At 38.0% G+C, this 20,414-nt stretch overlaps 1 protein-coding gene across 4 annotated transcripts in view; it reads left to right on the plus strand.

Annotated features, from left to right (window-relative positions):
* ARAP2 (ArfGAP with RhoGAP domain, ankyrin repeat and PH domain 2) overlaps nt 1-20,414 on the plus strand; it is a 196,616-nt gene that overhangs the window by 94,992 nt on the left and 81,210 nt on the right. For all 4 annotated transcript variants that reach the window (XM_073342319.1, XM_073342320.1, XM_073342322.1 and 1 more), the window contains exons 14-19: nt 462-636; nt 2,123-2,257; nt 9,634-9,778; nt 12,883-12,985; nt 13,637-13,835; nt 16,183-16,246. In XM_073342319.1, coding sequence (XP_073198420.1) covers nt 462-636; nt 2,123-2,257; nt 9,634-9,778; nt 12,883-12,985; nt 13,637-13,835; nt 16,183-16,246 — 821 coding nt within the window. The remainder of the gene's footprint in view (nt 1-461; nt 637-2,122; nt 2,258-9,633; nt 9,779-12,882; nt 12,986-13,636; nt 13,836-16,182; nt 16,247-20,414) is intronic.

Here is a 20,414-nt window from a genome sequence, read left to right on the forward strand (position 1 = left end):
TTTCTAATAGCATAGAGTCTTGGGGCCAAATTCTGTCCTTTCAGTCCACTCCAAATACCAGGGGCTTGACAGCAAGAGCTTTCTTTAGAAATGTGAGATGTGAGAGGGAGAAACTCTCTTAAGGCTATGGAGGGAGAGGGTTAGTGAAGTACTTCCTATATGCTACCTCTACAAGCATATCTATTGACTCAAGCCAGCCAGCCCTGTATAATAATTTCACATAGCCTTTTCTCTGCAGAACATGGAGGATTCAGAACCCCCCGGAAGGGGGTTAGAGGGACCTCTACCTATTACTCCCTCTGCCCCCTATTACTTTCCACTGTATGCAGGCTCTGTGAATGAGGGTGTGCGGGTTTAGTTCAGGGACACCGGAATTTGCACCTATATCAAAAATAATAATACTTGCTCCTATTCATTTTCTGTTTTAAACTGACTTGTCATTTCCCCCCCAACATGATCAGGCCCTGTGTGCTGCAGTAGTTAAACAAGATGTGTTGGAAACAATGACATTGCTGTTTAGTGGAGCTGATGTAATGTGTGCCACTGGAGATCCTGTTTACAGTACTCCTTACTTACTAGCCAAGAAAGCAGGACAAAGACTGCAAATGGAATTCCTCTATCACAATAAATTCTCAGGTATAGAGTTATATTATGTCCTTTTCATGTTTTGAATGTTTTAAACTCTCTTTATGTAATGAGCTAATGGAGAAAAATCTAGAACATCAGTACTGGGTTGAAAAAGTGTAAGTCTTTGACAGATGTGCTTGGCATGGTGAAGGAACATGGGGTGGTGGAATTAATTGTAATTTTAGCAAAAATCAAATTTAACTGTGTATGTGTTTTTGATGCTACTTCCTTTGCTAAAACATCATGCTTAAGATCTCACTTAATCAAGAAAAAGTCATGTGTAACTTCCATGCTTGGTGGTGGAAACCAAGAGCCTTCATATTAATCACAGAGAGAACCTGGAGAGACCATAGGATAATGATTGTGCGACTTTTACTTAAATACCAATTTAATTTGTTCAAAGCACATTTCTGAGGCTGTTGGTGCTTACTACAAGCTTTTAAATCATTAACAGTGTCTGCAACACACAGACATATCCATCTTTCACAAAACCATCGCCCAAAATATAGCTCATCTTTTTAATCAAGTCAGCATAAAATAACAGCATTACCCCACTAAACCATCTTGGTTCCCTCATCTCATGCCTTCTGGTGTAGCTCAGAGAAAAGAGAGAAACCTTAGAGCCTGCCTTGAAAGTCAATAACTCTGGACTGATCAGGGAGAGTAGTGAGTTCAAGGATTCTGGGAAACACTGACATTAACACCCTCTGCCTTAGATCAGGTCAATATTAGCTCATACAGCTCAGAGATGTGGTCTCAGGCAGTGAGTGCCCAAATTATTTAGGGCTTTATATTCCTTATATTCCACTCAGATACTAATCAGAAGCCAGTGCAGACTCTGGTGCGTGGTGTAATGCGCACACTCACTTAAGAAGCAGCCATATTCCATTCGAAGGCAAGTTGTGCAATGATCTTAAGGCCCCAGAAAGAGCAGATTGCAAGACTCCCATCTTGACTATGTTTCTCTTCCCCGCAGTGCTCAAGCCAGTATAGCTATATAGCGTGCCTGGCACAGGGCCCTTCCTTCCTCAGAGTAAGGGGGAACCTGGAAAGCTGATGGTGACTGTCACAATCTCGTTTTGCTCTTTGCTCAGAGTTTGCAGCAAAGGCATGATTGAGACTTCGGGAAACAAAATCTTTGTTCAAGTATATTAAGTAAAGTTTAGTAAAGCAACTATTTTACTTTTTTATATATATATATATAAAAGCATATGGTTATTTACATTTATCCTTGCTGGATTACAGTAACATTGCAACTAATGTAAGTATTTAAGTCACACTTTATTATTTTACTTAATATATGCAAGAAATAACTCAATTAGAGCAATATATAAAAAAGTAGAAACATAATTTAAATCATGCATAGCATGAGGTGAAGAAAACTGTGTACACTATCAGTTATGTATTCAAGAAATGAGACGAAGGAAGTCAAATGGCTGTAAATGTTAATAATGGAAATTCTGTGTGGTGTTTATTGGCTTTGTTCTCTTCATAGATTTCCCAAACTATGATACTGGTTTTGAAAGTGGCTTCACTCAAGATGCTTCACATTCTACTTTTCTTTGTGAATTTTTATACAAAGTTTCTTATAATGCTGCTAAGTTATTTACAGACAGGAAATTGAAAGAAGGTAAATATCTTTTACTTTCTGTACTTGATTGATTCTGTACTATGGATGAGTTTAGTGTCTTAACTTCTAACAATAGATTTTTAAAAGTTCTGTAAAGAAAAACTACATCTCTAAAATAACACCAGTGTTTAAAGAGGCAAAAGAAGTTAGCATTCACTCAAAGAAAATCATAGTAACCACAAATCTCTGTGGTCAGTAGTTGCTGGAGAAGAAAAGGAGGAGGAAAAATAAACTTCTGAAAAGTAAAAAAGTGGGAAGAACATTTAGGTCACCAGAGGGAAAGACTGATGTCCCAGTCCACAACCATTGCATCTTTAATGGACTTCATACAAAGGCTTTGCTAAAAGTTAGTCTTTTAGCTCCATAAAGGGTGGGGGTGGGGGATGGAGGGAAGAGGGAGGGCAGAAATATGGCTGTTGGCTAACAATGTAATTGGCCTTGCATTTCAACAATCACGGAGAAATCCTGAATTTCAGGCTTCTAGTTCTTTGAGTAAAATCACCAGTACATCACGAGCTAAGAAAAGGAATAAAAACGAGCATAGGTCCAAGCCTCAGCATTCAGATTGCATTCAAATGTACCAAGTGTTCAACTGTTTCAAATCCAGTGAGATCCAGCCTATTACAGGAAGTCCAGGAATATTGCTTGAGTTGCTGCAATTTCCCCTCTTGACTCTAGAAAGCCAATGTGCTGCATACAGCCTTAGTGGCTGTCACAGTACCGGGGCATCCCTATGTTCTTTGAGCACCCAGAGCACTGTGCAGTTTCAGCACAGTGGAGTCATCCCCTCTCCAAGTTTTGCAGCAACAGCAGCCTTATCCCAGCCCACCACAGAACAGTGAGGGCGAATAAATAGAGGCAGAAGCTCAAGGGAAATTTGCTATGTAGCTGGCTAGAATTAGAGAGTTGGTGACTGGTGGCTGCTAGAGCCTTCCAGAAATTGGAGGCTGAGAGAGCTGGAGAACTCTCTGAACAGTGGGATGGAAGGGAGTCATGGACCCAGGGGCTGCATTTTTGGTATGAACATTTTATTCAGAGAGACAAGGTGGGTGAGGTAATAGTTTTTTTGGACCAACTTCTGTTGGTGAGAGAGACAAGGTTTGAGCTTACACAGAGCTCTTCTTCAGGTCTGGGAGACTTACTCAGAGTGTCCCAACTAAATACAAGATGGAACAGATTGTTTAGCATAAGTAGTTAACATGTATTTCAAGAGATCTTTCAAGGTGAAGAGGTCCATTGATATCCCTCCAGTGAGAGGGGAGGAAAGAGGGTGGGAAGCATCTGGGGGAGTTGTTAGTGGGATTGTTGTAATGAGCCATAAATCCAGTGTCTCTGTTTAGTCTATGATTTTTGGTGTCTAGCAGAGTAATGAATTTAAGCTGCTAGGCTGGTCTTCTGAAGGTGTTGTGTGGGTTTCCTTTGAGGATGAGGTCTGGTAGGCCAGATACAGAGTGATCGCTTTGTGATAAGGTGATGTGTTGTTTTTGTCTTTTATCATTTTTTCTGAGAGAGTTCGTTTGAGAGCATAGGGTGTTGCAGTTCAAAGACAAGACAGGACAAAGCTTTTTGCAAGCAAGCAAGCTGGTCTGCTAACGGGCTTCTGCCTGTCAGCTTTCCACCTTCCCCTTTATTCTTTCTCTCCCCCCCGCGCATTACATTCTCCAACAGATAAAAGGAATACACTGGCTTTGTTTAACATTCTTATTTACCAATTTCTATCTACCGCATTCCTTGCTCTCGGGCCTTGAGCCCAGTCCTGAGAGGCTTCCCGCAGTTCCTGTCATCTGGGCGAGATTCCAAGGCTCATGTCCTTGAGAGGAGCTGTGTGTGCACGGCTCCTATACAACACTCCGGGTGTGCCCTGAATGTTGCCAAGCACATGAACCTTGTATGAATCCTACACATAGGGTTTGTCTGGGTTCATCCACATAGTTGCTATTGGGGTATTTAGTGCACTGGATGAGGTATACCACATGTTGTGATAGGCATGTGTAGGACCCATGGATCTTGCAAGGTGTTTTGGGGGATGGGAGCTGATCGTTGTAGTAGTGAAGCTATGGCTGCAGGTTTTGCATCTGGTGCCACTTTGAGTTGGTGTGGCCTGGTCTCTGTGGAGCTTGCTTCTGATGGTAAACTTGAAGAGTTTGAGGGGTCGGGGTTGTTTGAAAACTAGAAGAGAAGGTTCAGAATGATTTCTCAGGATAGGTCCCCATTTGAGTATGAGTTGTACTTGTTTGATGATACCCCATATAGGCTGCAGTGTGGGGTGGTATGTGACAGCTAAGGATGTGCGATTATAATGGAATTTATTTCTGCTGATTTTCTCAAGGTATTTGGGTAATCCATTCCAGGATGCGATCTACTTCTCTGGTGGAGTTCCCTTGTGTGGTGAGGGTGATTTTAAGTGTGTTAAGGTGTATATTCTGGATTTTCTCCTTGGAGCATATTCGGTGGTATATGAATGCCTGGCTGTAGATAACTGATTTCTTGGTGTGTTTGGGGTGGTTACTGAATCTATGAAGGTAGGTGTGGTGATCCATGGTTTTCTTATATATCGTTGTCTGTAGGGTTCCATTGCTGAAGCTGATCGTGGTGTCCAGGAAGTTGATGCTAGTGTGGGAATGTTCCAGAGAGAGTTTAATAGACGCTGTGGTTGTGGTGGAAATCTCTGAGGGAGTTTGTCATCTGTCCAGAGGATGGAAATATCATTTATGTATCTCAAATATTGGTTTTGTGGTGCATTTGTCCAGAAATTCTTCTTCAAGTTAGTCCATGAAGAGGTGGGCATATTGAGGAGCCATCCTAGTACCTGTGGCTGTTCCCATGGTTTGGCTGAGCAATCTGTTCCATCTTATATTTAGCTGTGATACTCAGAGAAAGTTTCCCAGGCCTGAAGAAGATCTCTGTGTGAGCTCAAAAGCTTCTCTTTCTCACCAACAGAAGTTGAATTTCGTCACCCACTTTGTCTCTCTAATATCTTGGGTCTGACATGGCTATGACACTTCATACAATATTTTATTTTATTTATTTGTAGTTGCACATTGTGGAGTGTGCAGGAGGAATTAAAAAACCAGAAGACGGACAAAATTCCATCACTGATGCTTTTTAAAAAAAAAAAGAAATTTCTGAATTTTTGGGGTTCTGACTCCTGTTATAAAATTTTGGGGTTGGCAATAAAGCAGTTTGAAAGCTTTTATCAAAGAATTCCAGGTATTTCCGATACTGAATTATATTAAGTATCGCTTTTAATTCCAAAATGCAAATATTTGTGTGATGGATGCTATTTTGGCCAACACACTAGCGATTGAACCAGGGACCTCCATAGCTGAAGAGCCAATTCCCTATAGCAGAATCTGTAACAAACTCTTATCCTCTATGGATTGAGCACAAAGGGGAACCGATAACACACATTCATCTGTGGGTTATACCAGCATTTTCAAGGACCATCTGTGAAATACAGATCTGGATCCAGTCTTGACCAGACCAGACGTGGATTTCTGTATGTGGAATAAGAAAAGGAGTACTTGTGACACCTTAGAGATTAAGGTGCCACAAGTACTACTTTTCTTTTTGCGAATACAGACTAGCACGGCTGTTACTCTGAAACCTGTATGTGGAATAGCACAGTTCTAACAATCTTTTTTTTCATGGCATATATATCCTTCTCACTGGAGAGAAGCAAGGATATCTTTAAAATCTGAGGCACAGGATTTTAAGGAAATGGCTATTTTGTCAAATATGTTAAAATATGCCAATAATGCAATGTATTTTAAAGGGTGGTTGTTCATATATCCATTCTTGGAATTTTACAAAAGTTTTCCAGCTTTAATTCACCTCTTAAAATAAAAGTACTACTTAAGTCCTTTAACAAAATAAATATGTTTACAAAAAGAGAGACTGTGAGCATCACTCCAAAGTGTTCTGTAATGGCATCCACTAACGCAAATGAGAGCTTTATAAAGAGTAACTTTTCAGAGGAAGGTTATGCATTTAAAACCTTTTTGATTTTGTTGCTCAACTACACGAGGTTTTTTTACACCTATTTTTCTGACCAGCATGAAAATTCTGATAGATGGCTCTCTTCTTACTGAAAGTTCTGCTTCACTTTATTTTTACATATTATTTAGTTACTTGATAGAAGAAGGTAAATAGCAGTGTCTTTTTAGTGCTATGTGAGGATATTTTGGATTAGCAAGATTATAGAAATACACTTGAAAATGTATCGAGAGATTCAGGATTTCCCAATAGTAGTAATTACTGAAAGTTCCCAAGTGTTCCTCTCAGTCTTGGAAAAGCCCCAAACACTTCATTAAAATGCTTTCTACTGGCATTTTACTGAAAGAAAAACACCATAATTGGAAAAGAAGCAGATTTTTTTTTTCTAGCTGCCTTTGGCCTCTGAAAAATTCCCTTGTAAATTTATACAGTACATGTTTGGGCTTGATCTTTGATTATTTATTCGTAGTGATTTAAAATTTGTAAGACACACTGTTTTTAAAATGCATTAGTATCTATTTACGCTTAAATTTTGTTTGCCTTCTTTTACTTAAATCACTAATATCAAAGTACTTACCAATGGGAAATAGAGACACAGAGAGGCTAAGCGAATTGCTCAAGTTCACACAGGAATCTGTGGTGGAGAAGAGAATTAAACCCAAGTGTCTCAAGTGCCAGGATAATGCCCTAATGACTGGACTATCTACATTCCATGAAAATAGCAGATTTGTGGATTAAATAAGTATGATTTAGTGGATTTCTACTATGTTTTCAATCCAAGAGAAGACGGTAGGCCTGCTTTTTGTGGACTTCTCATTGTAGCACTAGCAATGACTTCAGCAGGGATGAATAGCATTTGGAGAAGTGTTTGTTAGTTAACAGAAGTGTTTGGAGAAGTGTTTGTTAGTTAACAGGTGTTAATAAGCAATGAGAAAAGCTCTCAAACATTACTACTGTTCTGGTGCAATAGTGTTTATTTTTTTTAGGGGAGAAAGAAAAGCTGGATGATGGATGTCTTCTAAAACATTTAGCATTCTAAAGCCATTCTCAACAAGATTATAATAATTCAGCTAAAATTCTGCTCCTATTAGAGTTGAAAATCTCTTAAACTCTACACTGAAACTTGGAATTTTGCATAGACCGGCGATCATTTAAAAATGAGTGGTCATATTTCTTTTTAAAAACTGATTGTATTCAAGATTATACACCAGGTTGTTAAACTAAGCTCACGCTGCGCTTCAGACTGTTGCAAAATCTTTAGACTTGTCAATAGGCATTTTAAGCCACTGGATGTTTTCCTAGGTCCTGGTTATGAGAACTGATCTGTGTTTTTCACTTTAGCTGAGTGTTAATGTGCAAGAAAGTGAGGATTGGTAGCAGGGGATGGCAAAACCAAACAAACTGTAGGCTAGTGAAGTGATGTTTTTTTTCCAGTTATCTTATACATATGTCAGCTATGCCCTGTAGGAACATTCCTATTCTAGTGCCAATTAAATGGAATAGTTTGTGGTGTGGACATATGTTCATTGCGAAGCACTTAAAACCCAGTCCTATGAAGAGCTAATATGCTCCACTCTCACTTGCAGATGATTTTTATCCTGAGGTTACTTCTGTCTACATTTTAGTGTTTCTCATTGGGTCCTGGGTAGGACCGCTGAGCCTAATAACAAATTATTGCTTTACCTATTCAAACCGCTGTACAAACATTAATTAAAACACAAAGCTATTGTATGGTTCTGATGTCTGTGCCCACTGGAGAAAATTACCTGAACATAAACCCTCATTAGCCAATTGAATCACGGTTGTTGGCAGAGCCAGTTTATGAAATGGAACAATCCAAGAATAGGGTTTTTTTTCCTACAGCCTCCGTGCAAAATTACAAGGCTGAGAAGGTTCTGCAAATCCAGCAATATGGCTTATCATCTTTTAGGACCTGATCCTATGCAATGCTGAGTGCCCTTAACTCTCCTAGTGGAACTTAAGAAGCATTCCTAACCTAAGATGTACCTAGAAATATACAGAGGGACACAAAGTTTATAATGTGTTATCTCTTAAACTGTGTATGTTTTTTAGGTTTCTGAAAGGTAGGAAACATCCAATTTTAATAAATGTTTCAAATAATGCTGTAAGTTGCTTAAATCTGTTTTCACAAATAAATGTATATGGTAGCTTTTCCTATCTATACTTAGATGTGTCTCATTGATAATTAATTCCAGATAAAATCTGGATTAACTCAACCTCTTATAAATGCTATGTATTGTTTGCTACATGTTTATAGCACTGTATGCACATAAATATCATCTAACCTCAGCCAGAAACGGTTCCTAGTACATTTATCCTCAAGACATAAACGTTTGTATGTGACGCTTGAGATGATCTCAATATTGACTTATTAAAGAACTGTTGAACATGAGGTCTTCTAGACACCAGCATAGTTACAGTGTATATATAATATACCCTACTATAAATAACTCCATTGAATTCCATGGAGATTCATTGTTGTGAGCGCATGGAGAATCAGGCTCGTAATAATACAACCCACTCTGGTTCCTGTCCTCCTAAAACACCAGCCAAACTAAAAATTGTATTAGATTAATGAAACAATCCTTTGGATGTTCTCTGATTTGACAGCGTGAGTTGCTAGTCTTCTGGGAGCAATTTTCCCCTCTTTTCTAGATCACTTAAAATAATAAAACTTTTGACACTGTTTTTCCTGTTGTGTTCTGTAGTCTGCAACGCATATAAGTTCTGGACAGTACGACCTTTCATGTTTTTCCTCGAATCTTTGAAAGGTTTAGATTGTTTTCCTTAGCCTTATGACATTGAGTGGGCACTGTAGCATCACCTTACAGTGGAAAATGGATTGACTCTGTTGGCCTCTATTTCCAGTGTTCATGAAAAAAATAGCAGCACATTTTCTCTGTTGTGTGTTATGATTCAGCTGTTCATTTTGCAATCAACTGTTGTCAAGATACATTGTTCCTGCAACTTTCAATGTTTCTAACTTTGGAGGTTTTTTTAATTCTGTATCTTGTGGTTCTGTAACACTGAACAAACCAAATTCAGCACTAAATTTTCTACCTCCCATCAAGCTGTGTAAACCAGCAAAGGGAAACCTGTAAAGCAACTTGGTATCTCTATTTCTAATACTTATAAAATTTAAAATGAGTGTATTATGTTCACAAATATCTGGTTGAAATACTATACGTTAATAATCTATCTTTCTTTAGGATTTAATAGGTATTACTGTAGAAGTGCTACGAGTGAAATCCCAGCCCCATTGAAGTCAGTGGGAGAAGTCCGTTCCCATAGCTGCGTATCTTACATAATACTAATGACTGTAGTATACTGTGACGAACTGAATATCTTTTTACTCACAGACTGCAATAAAAGGTGGTGTACTTTGGAAAGTGGCTTCTTGAGTTACTACGAAAATGATAAAACAACCACTCCTAGTGGTATGATTGACATCAGTGAAGTTATCTGTCTTGTGGTGCATAAAGAAGACTCCTTTTTAAATATAGGGTAGGTTCCAAAATTAGTCATTCAAAATAAACTAAGACATTTTCTAGCCTTTGTCCTAAGAAGTGACTACATGTTCCCTACTGCTTCACATGTTCCTGGACTCTTACAAAAGAGCCGAGCTGTTTTATGTGGGTGACAAGAAATAACTAAGTAGTCTTTGGCAATTTTTTTTATTAGTCAATAAAAATGTAAGGAAGTCCACATTTTCTGTAAAAGGAATTTATCCTTAATATACCAATTGCTAAATTATGATAAATTCGAACATTCATTTTGGATACTGACTTCTCCCCCAGGCCAAAACATTTGGCTTGTGCCTCTCTTCCTGCAAATAAAGGAGACAGTTCAGAGATATCCAACAGTCTCTAGGATTTGATCATGTATCTTCCAACCCAGGGCTCACTTCTTCTGAACTGAACCTCACAGCATGACTATTGAAGAGCTAAGTAATTTCCAAACAGAATGTACTTTCCAGTATAACAGATACTGTCCTAGCCACACACAAGACTTCCACTGTTTTGATTTATGCAAGAGTCTGGACACACATCTTCAGGTGTCAACGCAGATTGACAACAGCCTAGAAAGCCAGACATTCTTGATCTTCTGGATTTCTTACACGGTTAAAACTACATATCGACACATCTCTGTGTCAAATACCATCATGAATGCGGGCTCATCTAAATCTCTGGTATATGTTTCTACGGTATTGGGTTTTCTTAAGGAAACATATATTCAAATGAACAATCAGGCCTAACTTCCCTATTTTGGATCTACTCACAGTGCTACAAGTTGATGTTAGCCATCCATTCAAATCAATGGCATATATAACTCCCTTAATTCCTTTTCCTAAAGCCCTGCTTCCTGGTCACAAATGCATCTGCAAAAAGTGTCTTCAGAATCTCTGTCTTAGAAAATGTGACTTTTATTGGGAGACTCTGTTGTCTAGTGGATAGAGCCGTGGACTTGGACTCGAGAGATGTAGGCTCTATTCCTGGCTCTGCCACTGGTCTGCTGGGTGACCTTAGGCAAGTCACTTCCCTTCCCTGTGCTTCAGTTTCTTCGTCTGTAAAATGAAGCTAATGATGCTGAACTCTGTTATAAAACACTTTGAGATCTACAGATGGAAAGGGCTTGACAAGACCTGTATGTTAGCATAATGGATAGACTAAATGAGCCCTTTGAGGTCCCTTCCACCCCTACATTTTTATGATTCTTATTATTATTTATTATTCATGTTCTGTGAGGACAAGAATGGTCACATGGTTTAGGCTCTAAACTTGGATTTGGGGAATATATATTCACTTCCCAGCTCTATCACAGACATCTTGTGCAATTCGGTTCCCATCCTAGTGAATAAGGATGATATTTCTGCCCTGCCTCTGTTTTTGAGATTTTCAGAAAGCACGGTGATGGATCTAGATTGACATAGAAAGCACATGCATGCATGGATCTAGATTGACATAGAACTGGTTGAAATCATTTGAAAGTGTGGGGAGGGGATAACAACAGTTTGACATTTTTTTTTTCCTGCTTTTTGACTGGCAGAGATAAAAAAGGTAGTCCATTGTACTCCAGAGTCTTTCACAACAGAGGTTTAACTTTTCCTTCCCTAGACTTCAGGAAATCATTCTTCCTTCATTTTGCCCAAAGCCTTAACACACAGGAAAAAAAACCACGTCATGCAATATAGTGAAATCTTGGCTTCATTGAAGTCAATGGCTTAACACCTGTGGATTTCAGTGGTGCTAGAATTTCACCTTAGATGTCTGAAGAGAAGTTAAAGGGTAACTTTACAAAGCAAGAAAAACTCCCTCACAATATCTTTATGTATTTGCATCCAAAACCTCCAGAGGAGATGCCAGTAGTATTGTATTACATGAAGCCACAGAGACACTGATTCCAAAAAGAATAAAAATCCATTCAGCAAGTTTCAGGACAGTATCCTGGGAAGAAAGGACATCAACACCCACAAAGGAAATGTATAAAGCTGACCCATGAACACATTCATGAACTGCTACAGGCTTGGCCTTTGTTTCTTTGCAGAAGCATTTTTTGTCTCTACGGGGCCCGAAATAAATAAATAATATGTCTACTAATCTCTCCCTAATTAATTCTACCTTACTGCTTGCTACATCCCAATTGTATCTGCCTGGGTGAAAGGTCTAGAGTTAAAAACTCCTTGCCTCATTTCCTTTCTGGGAATATTTCCTCCAGTCCAGCCCACGTGAGAAGTTTGTTGGGTGACTATATGATGGCCTCTTGAATTTCATGTCTTTTCTTAATGGAGTAGTATAAGCTGTTACTATTGAGATGCATAGCCTATTAATAATAAGAATTTCCATATAACTTTGGAAGTGCTCGCTTGGAATGAGGGTGAAGGAGCATGAGGAATCCGCAGAGCTTGTAGACAAATCTGAACTGCCTCCGGTATTTGAAGAAGAGTCACAACCCAAATGTGTTGGACTAGGGGGAGAGGTCAAAGAGCGGATATCATAACTCATTAACATTGTACTAATTCATATAGGAAGGATCAAGTCATCATTTGATAAATTTGGCTAGAAATTCAGGCTGATTTTCTTTGATAATGGCAGCATCATTATTTTTATGTTGCAATTAGCAAAATGTGAATTTTGATTCGCCAACCTTTAAAATATTAGGTACGTTTTAATATTATTTATGTATTAATATTTAATCATTTGCAACATCCTTTTAGTGGGTAAATAGTCCATTTATATTCAACAAGCATAATATGTTTTGAATGTATTTCAACAATATTTGTCCTGAAATTACATAGAATTGCAAATTCAAGTAATAGTCTTCCAATGAAATTTTCATTTCAACTTAATGCAAAGCCCAATATGCAGTGCCCTCACAAAACGTATAGACGTCAAAGGTACTGTAACTATCCTGCTATGACTGCATAATATAAGCTGTTTTATGGTAGTAGCTATTTTATATATGTAACATTAGAAGAAAAATGCAGATGGATTTTCCATAGGAATGAGATAAGGAGAGCATGAGAGAGAGAGAGAAAAATTGAGCTCTTGACTATTTCATATTATGAAGCCTAAATACAACTGCCTTTTTTATTCTCTTGCTTGCTTTAGGGCCATTTTTACCTTTGAAATCTACTTACTGTCAGAACGTGTTTTTCTATTTGGAGCGGAAACTGCACATTCACAGAGGAAATGGACCTGGGCAATAGCCAAGGTAATGCTGATAATTATCTGTTCAAGTCAGGCCAAGAGCCTTTACATGGGATATAAAGTGGCATTGTTAGCTTAGAATTGTCTGGGAAACCATTCTTTAATGCAAGTTGACTAATACTGATCTGTCTGGTGTGCAAAGGCTTTTTGTACAGCAGAAGAAAGCATCTGTTGTACTGTACGTGTGTATTGAGGTAATGCAATGAAAGACAAGGAGAATTGGTACGCAACATTCTAACACTGCCCTTAAGAATATGGTTGTAGATGTGCTCGTGTCTCAGTAGGGTTAGTATCAATAGATCCTGATGCACGCAATAGGAGCTTACATCAATTGAGCAGTGTATGGCTACAATTATGCTTTCCGCAAATTTTCTACTGAAATAAAACAAGGTATGTAAGGGTTACATTACTTATAATAAAAATAGATCATTGACTTTGCAAGCTTAAGGAGATCAGAATTGTAAAAATTTACTATTCCTCATTTTACATTTGGTTTTAGGATTTAATTTATGTATTTATTTTTTATCCTTATTAAGGGGTGCAATATCTATCTATATTGTCACCTCATCCCCACTTAATACATAGGCATTATTACTTTATGTACGTATATCTTTGGTATTTGGAGTGGCTTATTTTTTCTCATTTTTCTTGGCAGCATTTTGTCCCCTTTGTGGCTGAATGTTTGTTAAAGAGAGACTATGATCTGATTGGCCAGCTGTACTACAAAGATTGCCATAATCTTGATCAGTGGAGAAAAGGCTGGTTTGCTATAGATAAGTCAAGTCTACATTTTTGTCTTGAAATGGAGAATGCTCAAGCGGATTCAATACATCTAAGGAGACTGCAGGAGCTAAGTAAGATTTCAGAGAATATATGAAATGTATTAGTGTGTGTTCTAAGAAACTTATTCTAATCTCCGCTTTTGGGAATATCTGTATAACATTAAAATCATGAGTGTCAAGGAATTCAGTGCACACATCCCATTGCATGCACCAAATGCCATCCCCATCCACTCTCATACTCTGTATCTACATCTGTTTCTCTTTTTCCATTGGTTGCCCAGTTTAAAGCCACTTTCACAGCATCATAGTTAGTAAACCAAGTCTGGTCTAGTTATAGTAGTATCATTCTTACAAGTGTGCAGGATCATAGAATAATATATGACCTATTGGGTCTGTTGTCTTTTATTCCTGTCAGTGCAGAAACATTCAACAATTATTCTTGAGATGAATGACTGGTCTAGTTTTGAAGTATGCAAATTTACTGGAAAAAAATAATCCTTTTAGAAAACTATTTCGCTATCTAGTGTTTTTCACTCTTCTGTTACTTTTGGTATCAAATTTTCCTTGCTCAATTTCATGATGCGAGGAAGATAGGAGTATATTTATTTAATACATTCTATAGTATGTTACATTGTGCTCCAGAATAGAGTAATTAGATTTTGGAGTCATCTTTAGTTTTATAATATAATTATACAGAGCAGGGTAGTATGGAATATAGAGCAGGGGGAAGAAAAGGTTAGAAATTATGCTCTTCATAAATTTTATTATCTCTTTCTATGTAGTTCTTCATACATGCTGCTATTGTATCTATTTGTAGCTCTATCCAACTGCACAGCTGTTATATCTGAGACTGTTTTGCACTTCAAAGAAACTTAAAAGCCAGCAGATCTCTTGGCCTCCTTTAATTTCCCGCATCAGTACCGTGAAAAGCACCTATTTCTTCATGAATTCACATACGTCTGGCTCACGTTTAATCTTTGGAATACTTTCTGGGCTTGACTTACAGTTGCCAGGTCTGTGGACATCAAAATCTGAAACAATTGCACTGGGGATTAGTTAGTTATGAGAATTCAGAATTTCAGGGTTTTTTGGCTATGCGTTTGTCTGTGCAAGGATGCATGGAGGCCTAATTTTTGAATATTGGTCATTCTGCAAGTAGTATTGCTTTGATTCTGATGATGGAATGGATGTCTTGTAATACTAGTGATATAATTGCTTCTGAATTCCTAGGGTCCCAGACTGTCCATCCTCCTTAGATTCTAACTTTTCAATTGCCAGAAAGTAAGGGTCTTTCCCACTAATGAGGAAATTGAATTATATACTGGTAACTGAAGTTTACAAAATAATAATTCTTCAGAGTCACTTGCTACTTTTTCTCCCATCTTCTATGTGTTCAAGCAACTGTGAATTTAAATAAAAAGAAAAGGAGTACTTGTGGCACCTTAGAGACTAACAAATTTATTTGAGCATAAGCTTTCGTGAGCAATAGCATCCGATGTAGTGAGCTGTAGCTCACGAAAGCTTATGCTCAAATAAATTTGTTAGTCTCTAAGGTACCACAAATACTCCTTTTCTTTTTGCAAATACAGACTATCACGGCTGCTACTCTGAAACCTGTGAATTTAAATGAGGTATTGTGTATATGTGACACAAAAATGGAAGCTACTGGCATTTGATACATGCACCAGGATACGCTTACTGAACTTGATTGAAATTCAAGATTTTGCCGTCTCTTGAGTAGATGGCAACATGAAGATACTCCATAGACTCTTTGAAAGAGATTACCTATTCAAAGAGCCCAGTTTGTAGGTAGGTAAAACTCAGTTGAAGCATTTTTGTGTGTAGCAGACCTTTTACTGATTAGATAATACTGCTTATAAAAATATAGTGGCGTATGTTACATATAATCGATATGTAGACTTTTATATAGGAGGGTAACTATGTATGTATGTGTACTTATGTATACCTATATAGACACACCCAATATAAATCAACATAATCAAGAGCGAAAATGGTCTTCACGCTACGCTAATGAGTTTTCTCCATAATATGACATTGTAAATATTCACAGTCGTTGGAATACAAGCAAGCTGAATCCAGTTTGCTTCTGCGCCTTTACAGTACTGTAACATGCTTTTTTTCCAGGTTAAGGTTAATTTGATACAGCAAAACAGTGAGGTGCACTTTACATTAAAAATCTGCTTATTTTTACTTGGTTATTATCCAAGTTGTTTTTCTTGATATACTTTTGTGATCTATTGTAGTTTATGGTTTTATGCTTTGACAATTTGTCATATAGTCACTTTTTCAAAATGCATGCTAAATTTAAAACATTTTGATGAGCTTCATGTTCCTTTGGTCATTTAAAATCTGTTACATATATTTCCAAGAGGAAAATGTCATTATGTTTTGTTTTCAGCAATCAGCAGTCTGATTCAAAATGGAGAAAAAATAGATGTCCTGCTGCTTGTTGAAAAAGGAAGGTAACGTGTTCATTTGTATATTATCAATTTTAAAACTAGTAGATGTGGTCTGATTTTTAGGCTGATTGGGTTTTAGGATTCTTGTTTATCTGTCATGTTTTCGCAGTTGTGGTTTCTAAGTAAATTGTGGCCTTTCAGAAGAAAAAAATTGCTTTGTTTATTAAGTAAATTTTAAGTTTGTGTCAGAAAATGCTAACAGTTCATTTTAAGTAAGTAAAATTTTCATATTGAGAGATTATTCCATCACTCATATTGAGGCCTCGTCAGAAAGCCCTAGTTTCCTTTCCCAAGTAGACAAAAAGAATGAGAACCCTTCTAAAAATTTCACACTGCTTCTGTTTTTACTTGACTATTATATCCCAGGTTCTTTATTTAAATCAATTTAGAAGTAAGAGTAGGTATGTGTGGTTCATCCTTTTTATTCTTAATTTAATGCATGACTTTAATCAGTAACATACTGGTAGAAAAAGGACTTTTTGATACTAGTTGCAAGGGAATGTTAGTGAAGCAATGTCTATTTCAAAGTAGAATTTTGTAGTTCTGATTTCTAAACTGTGCAGTTTTCCTTGTACAAACAAGGACAAGTTTGCTCAATAACTGGTCAAAGCTACTTCTTGACTGATATGAAACCTTCATAGAATTAAGATGAAAAGCTTGCACATTCCTTAGCTATAGTTTAGTTGGATAAAACTAAGTGAAGGATGGCTTGCCCAAGCCATTAGCAATTTCCTGCCAGCAAGATATCTGAAGGAAAGCAAGTGTGATGAAAACAAAACTGACAAGATAGTGATAAGGGGTGTGAAAATGAAACTGTTTTCTTCATGCAAGGTTCAGACCTTAGGAAAACAGCATTGTGTTGGAAGTCTGATATGGACGCCACTCTAAAGACATTTTCAAATTTAGGGGAAAGAACCCTCATCTGATGATGGGACTGTTGATAATTATATGCTATTGAGGGAGTGAATGATGTGCAGGTAAGTACTGAAGACAATGATATTTGGACTAGTGGCCCCTTTGAACATCTGGTGATGGCAGAAGATGGGTTTGTTTTCTTCTCTTGCTTGCTTGCTTGCTTGCTGCCAGGAAGGGGGAGAGGAGGAGAGAACAGTTGCGAAGTTGCATTTTTGAATGATTTGATTGTCATTTATAGCAAACCTCCAATAGCATAAATACCTGTTACATCTATGTCCCAAGTAAATTATTGTCTTACTCTAGGAAACTCATCTGTGTCTCCAGTATTTTAATTCTCTCACAAGCACTGTTTTAATGTCCTAAAATGTATTGCACATCATAACTGAATATGGCAACACAGATGGAAAACTAACACCTTTCCCGGAGACGTTTTTTGAAAGAAACATATTGAAAGGTTCGGTGATATAAAACACAGCCCAACTAGGGACCCAGTGGGTATGCTATTCAAACCATAGTCCAACAGATTAATGCATACCATACATATAATTTCAGAGATATCAGTGCTTGGAAAAGCTTCTAGCTCTAAATCAGATTTTATTATTGCTTTCATTATAATATTTCTGTCAAGCAGAGACAAGTTTTCCCTGAACTGCTTTGATAGTTTAATGGAAATTCTGAACTATTTGGAAGTAATTCCAGCAGGAGCATCCGCTGATTTTTTATGGTGAGCATTAATATGTTGAATTTTTCTCCACTTAAGTCTGCCACCCTAAATTTAAATGCATAGTGTTCACATTATCTGAACCATTAAAAGCCATATGGATATAAGAGCTTTGGCATAGTAATGGTTTCATAGGATATTACTCCATAAATCTCCAGGTTTTCAGCATGCCTGCCAGATATTTATCTGGTAGCGATAAGCAATTTATTGTGGCATGATTTTGAAGAGTTAAAAATACTACTTTAGTATGGTTTCTATTCAGCTTTGATATATGAAGACAGCAGATTAACCCCTTAGTACATCTATATGTAATTCCTCAATATTAAATTCACAGTTGCTTCAACACACAGAAGATGTTAGAAGTTAGTATTGACCAAATGTGTGGTGGTGGTGAAATAGCAAAGCCTCCAGAATTTCCTACTATGTCCATGAGCTTGTGGTCATGTTTTTGTAGTGTACAATTTGCTAAATTGAGTTCCAGGAGCTTCTAGGCATGATAAATCTATATTTTGATATATTGTCATCTTTGGTATTCCTTCATAAGTCGTTTAGAGAAAAACTGCACAATCCAAAATATCAATAAGCAGCTAACGGGAATGAGACAAGATGAGAATAGTTTGTTACAGAACCATAGAACCTTGAAAGTGAACAAAACACTTAAAAATTCTTTGCATCAGTGAATGAATCAAGGTGGCAGATTCCTGCCTCCTCTTTTAAAAAAAATACAGTTGGGGGAAGTAACAAAAATACCTTGGGCAAAATCTTGGCTCCAGTGAAGTCAATAGGAGTTTTGCCATTGACTTTGGTGGACCAGAATTTCATCACATATGGAAACATAAACCATTCAAATGAACAAGAAATGCTGGCAAAGAAAGGAGAGGGGGTGTGTTTAACCACTTGCATAATTACTTATGAATCTTTGTGCCTTAAATTACACTTAAAATATACTTGTGCTGTCATAGCACAGGAGGTTTAGTACATAAAAGTGATTCATAATGTGACAGTCTAAAAGTTTGCTGACAAATTTAACCATAAAGGCAGAGTTTTATTAATCTTGATATTTCTAGTCATAGTAATAAAGCTGAATGGTGTTAAGTTTTAAATTATGTTACCTGAGCAAACCCTTTGCTTATTTCCGAGGCTTAACTTAGGCTCCAGCCCACAGTGAAAAGGAGGAAGGGACCCCACGTGTATTTGAACTTTGAGAAAGCCTTTGACAAATGCTCTTAAGCAAGCTAAGTAGTCATGGGATAAGAGGGAAGGTCCCCGCATGGATCAGTAACTGGTTAAAAGACAGGAAAGAGGTTAGGAATAAATAGTCAGTTTTCAGAATGAATAAAAGTAAATAGCCGTGTCCTCCAGGGACCTGTTCTGGGACCAGCCCCGTTCAACTTATTCATAAATGATTTAGAAGAAGGGGTAAACAGTGAGGTGGCAAAGTTTGTAGATGTTACAAATTTACTAAAGATAGTTAAGTCCAAAGCAGACTGTGAAGAACTACAAAGAGGTCTTACAAAAGTGGGTAACAAAATAGAAGATGAAATTCAGTGTTAATAAATGCAAAATAATGCACATTGGAAAACATAATCCCAACTATACATACTATGATAGGGTCAGCCTAGATGGCTACAGAAGAGTGATAGAAGGCAGATATATTAGTCCCAGATTAAGTAGATCCCTTTTCCCTGGGTAAGGTAACGGGCAGTTCTAGAACAAGCAGGAACCTGCTGGAACCAGTTCAGGCAGGCAGGCTAATTAGGACACCTGGGGCCAATTAAGAAGAAGCTGCTAGAATCAGTTAGGACAGGCTGGCTAATCGGGGCACCTGGGTTTAAAAAGGACCTCACTTCAGTTAGGGAGAGGCGCGTAAGCAGCTGCAAGTGAGAGGATATGCTGCTGGAGGACTGAGGAGTACAAGCATTATCAGACAGCAGGAGGAAGGTCCTGTGGTGAGGATACAGAAGGTGTTGCGAGGAGGCCATGAGGAAGTAGCCCAGGGAGTTGTAGCTGTCACACAGCTGTTACAGGAGGCACTCTAGACAGCTGCAATCCACAGGGCCCTGGGCTGGAACCCAGAGTAGGGGGCGGGCCCGGGTTCCCCCCAAATCTCCCAACTCCTGATTAGACACAGGAGGAGTTGACCTGGACTGTGGGTTCCACCAGAGGAAATTGAAATTGGCCAAACTGAGGGCTGCCGTGAATCTCTGAGGTGAGCAAATCCGCCAATAAGCATAGGACACACCAAGGTAGAGGAGGAACTTTTGTCACAATACAAAATTATGGGGTCCAAATTAGTTGTTACCACTCAAGAAAGAGATCTTGGAGTCATTGTGGTTATTTCTCTGAAAACATCCACTCAGCCCTGGTCTACACTTGGGGGGAGGGGGGTCGAGGGAGGGGAATCGATCTAAGTTATGCAACTTCAGCTGCGTGAATAACGTAGCTGAAGTCAACGTACTTAGATCGACTTATCGTGGTGTATTCACCATTGTAAATCAATTGCTGCCAGTCCGCCGTCGACTCCGCCTGCGCCTC

Source organism: Lepidochelys kempii, chromosome 4 (assembly GCF_965140265.1).
Source record: "Lepidochelys kempii isolate rLepKem1 chromosome 4, rLepKem1.hap2, whole genome shotgun sequence".
In the NCBI taxonomy this organism is placed as follows: domain Eukaryota; kingdom Metazoa; phylum Chordata; order Testudines; family Cheloniidae; genus Lepidochelys; species Lepidochelys kempii.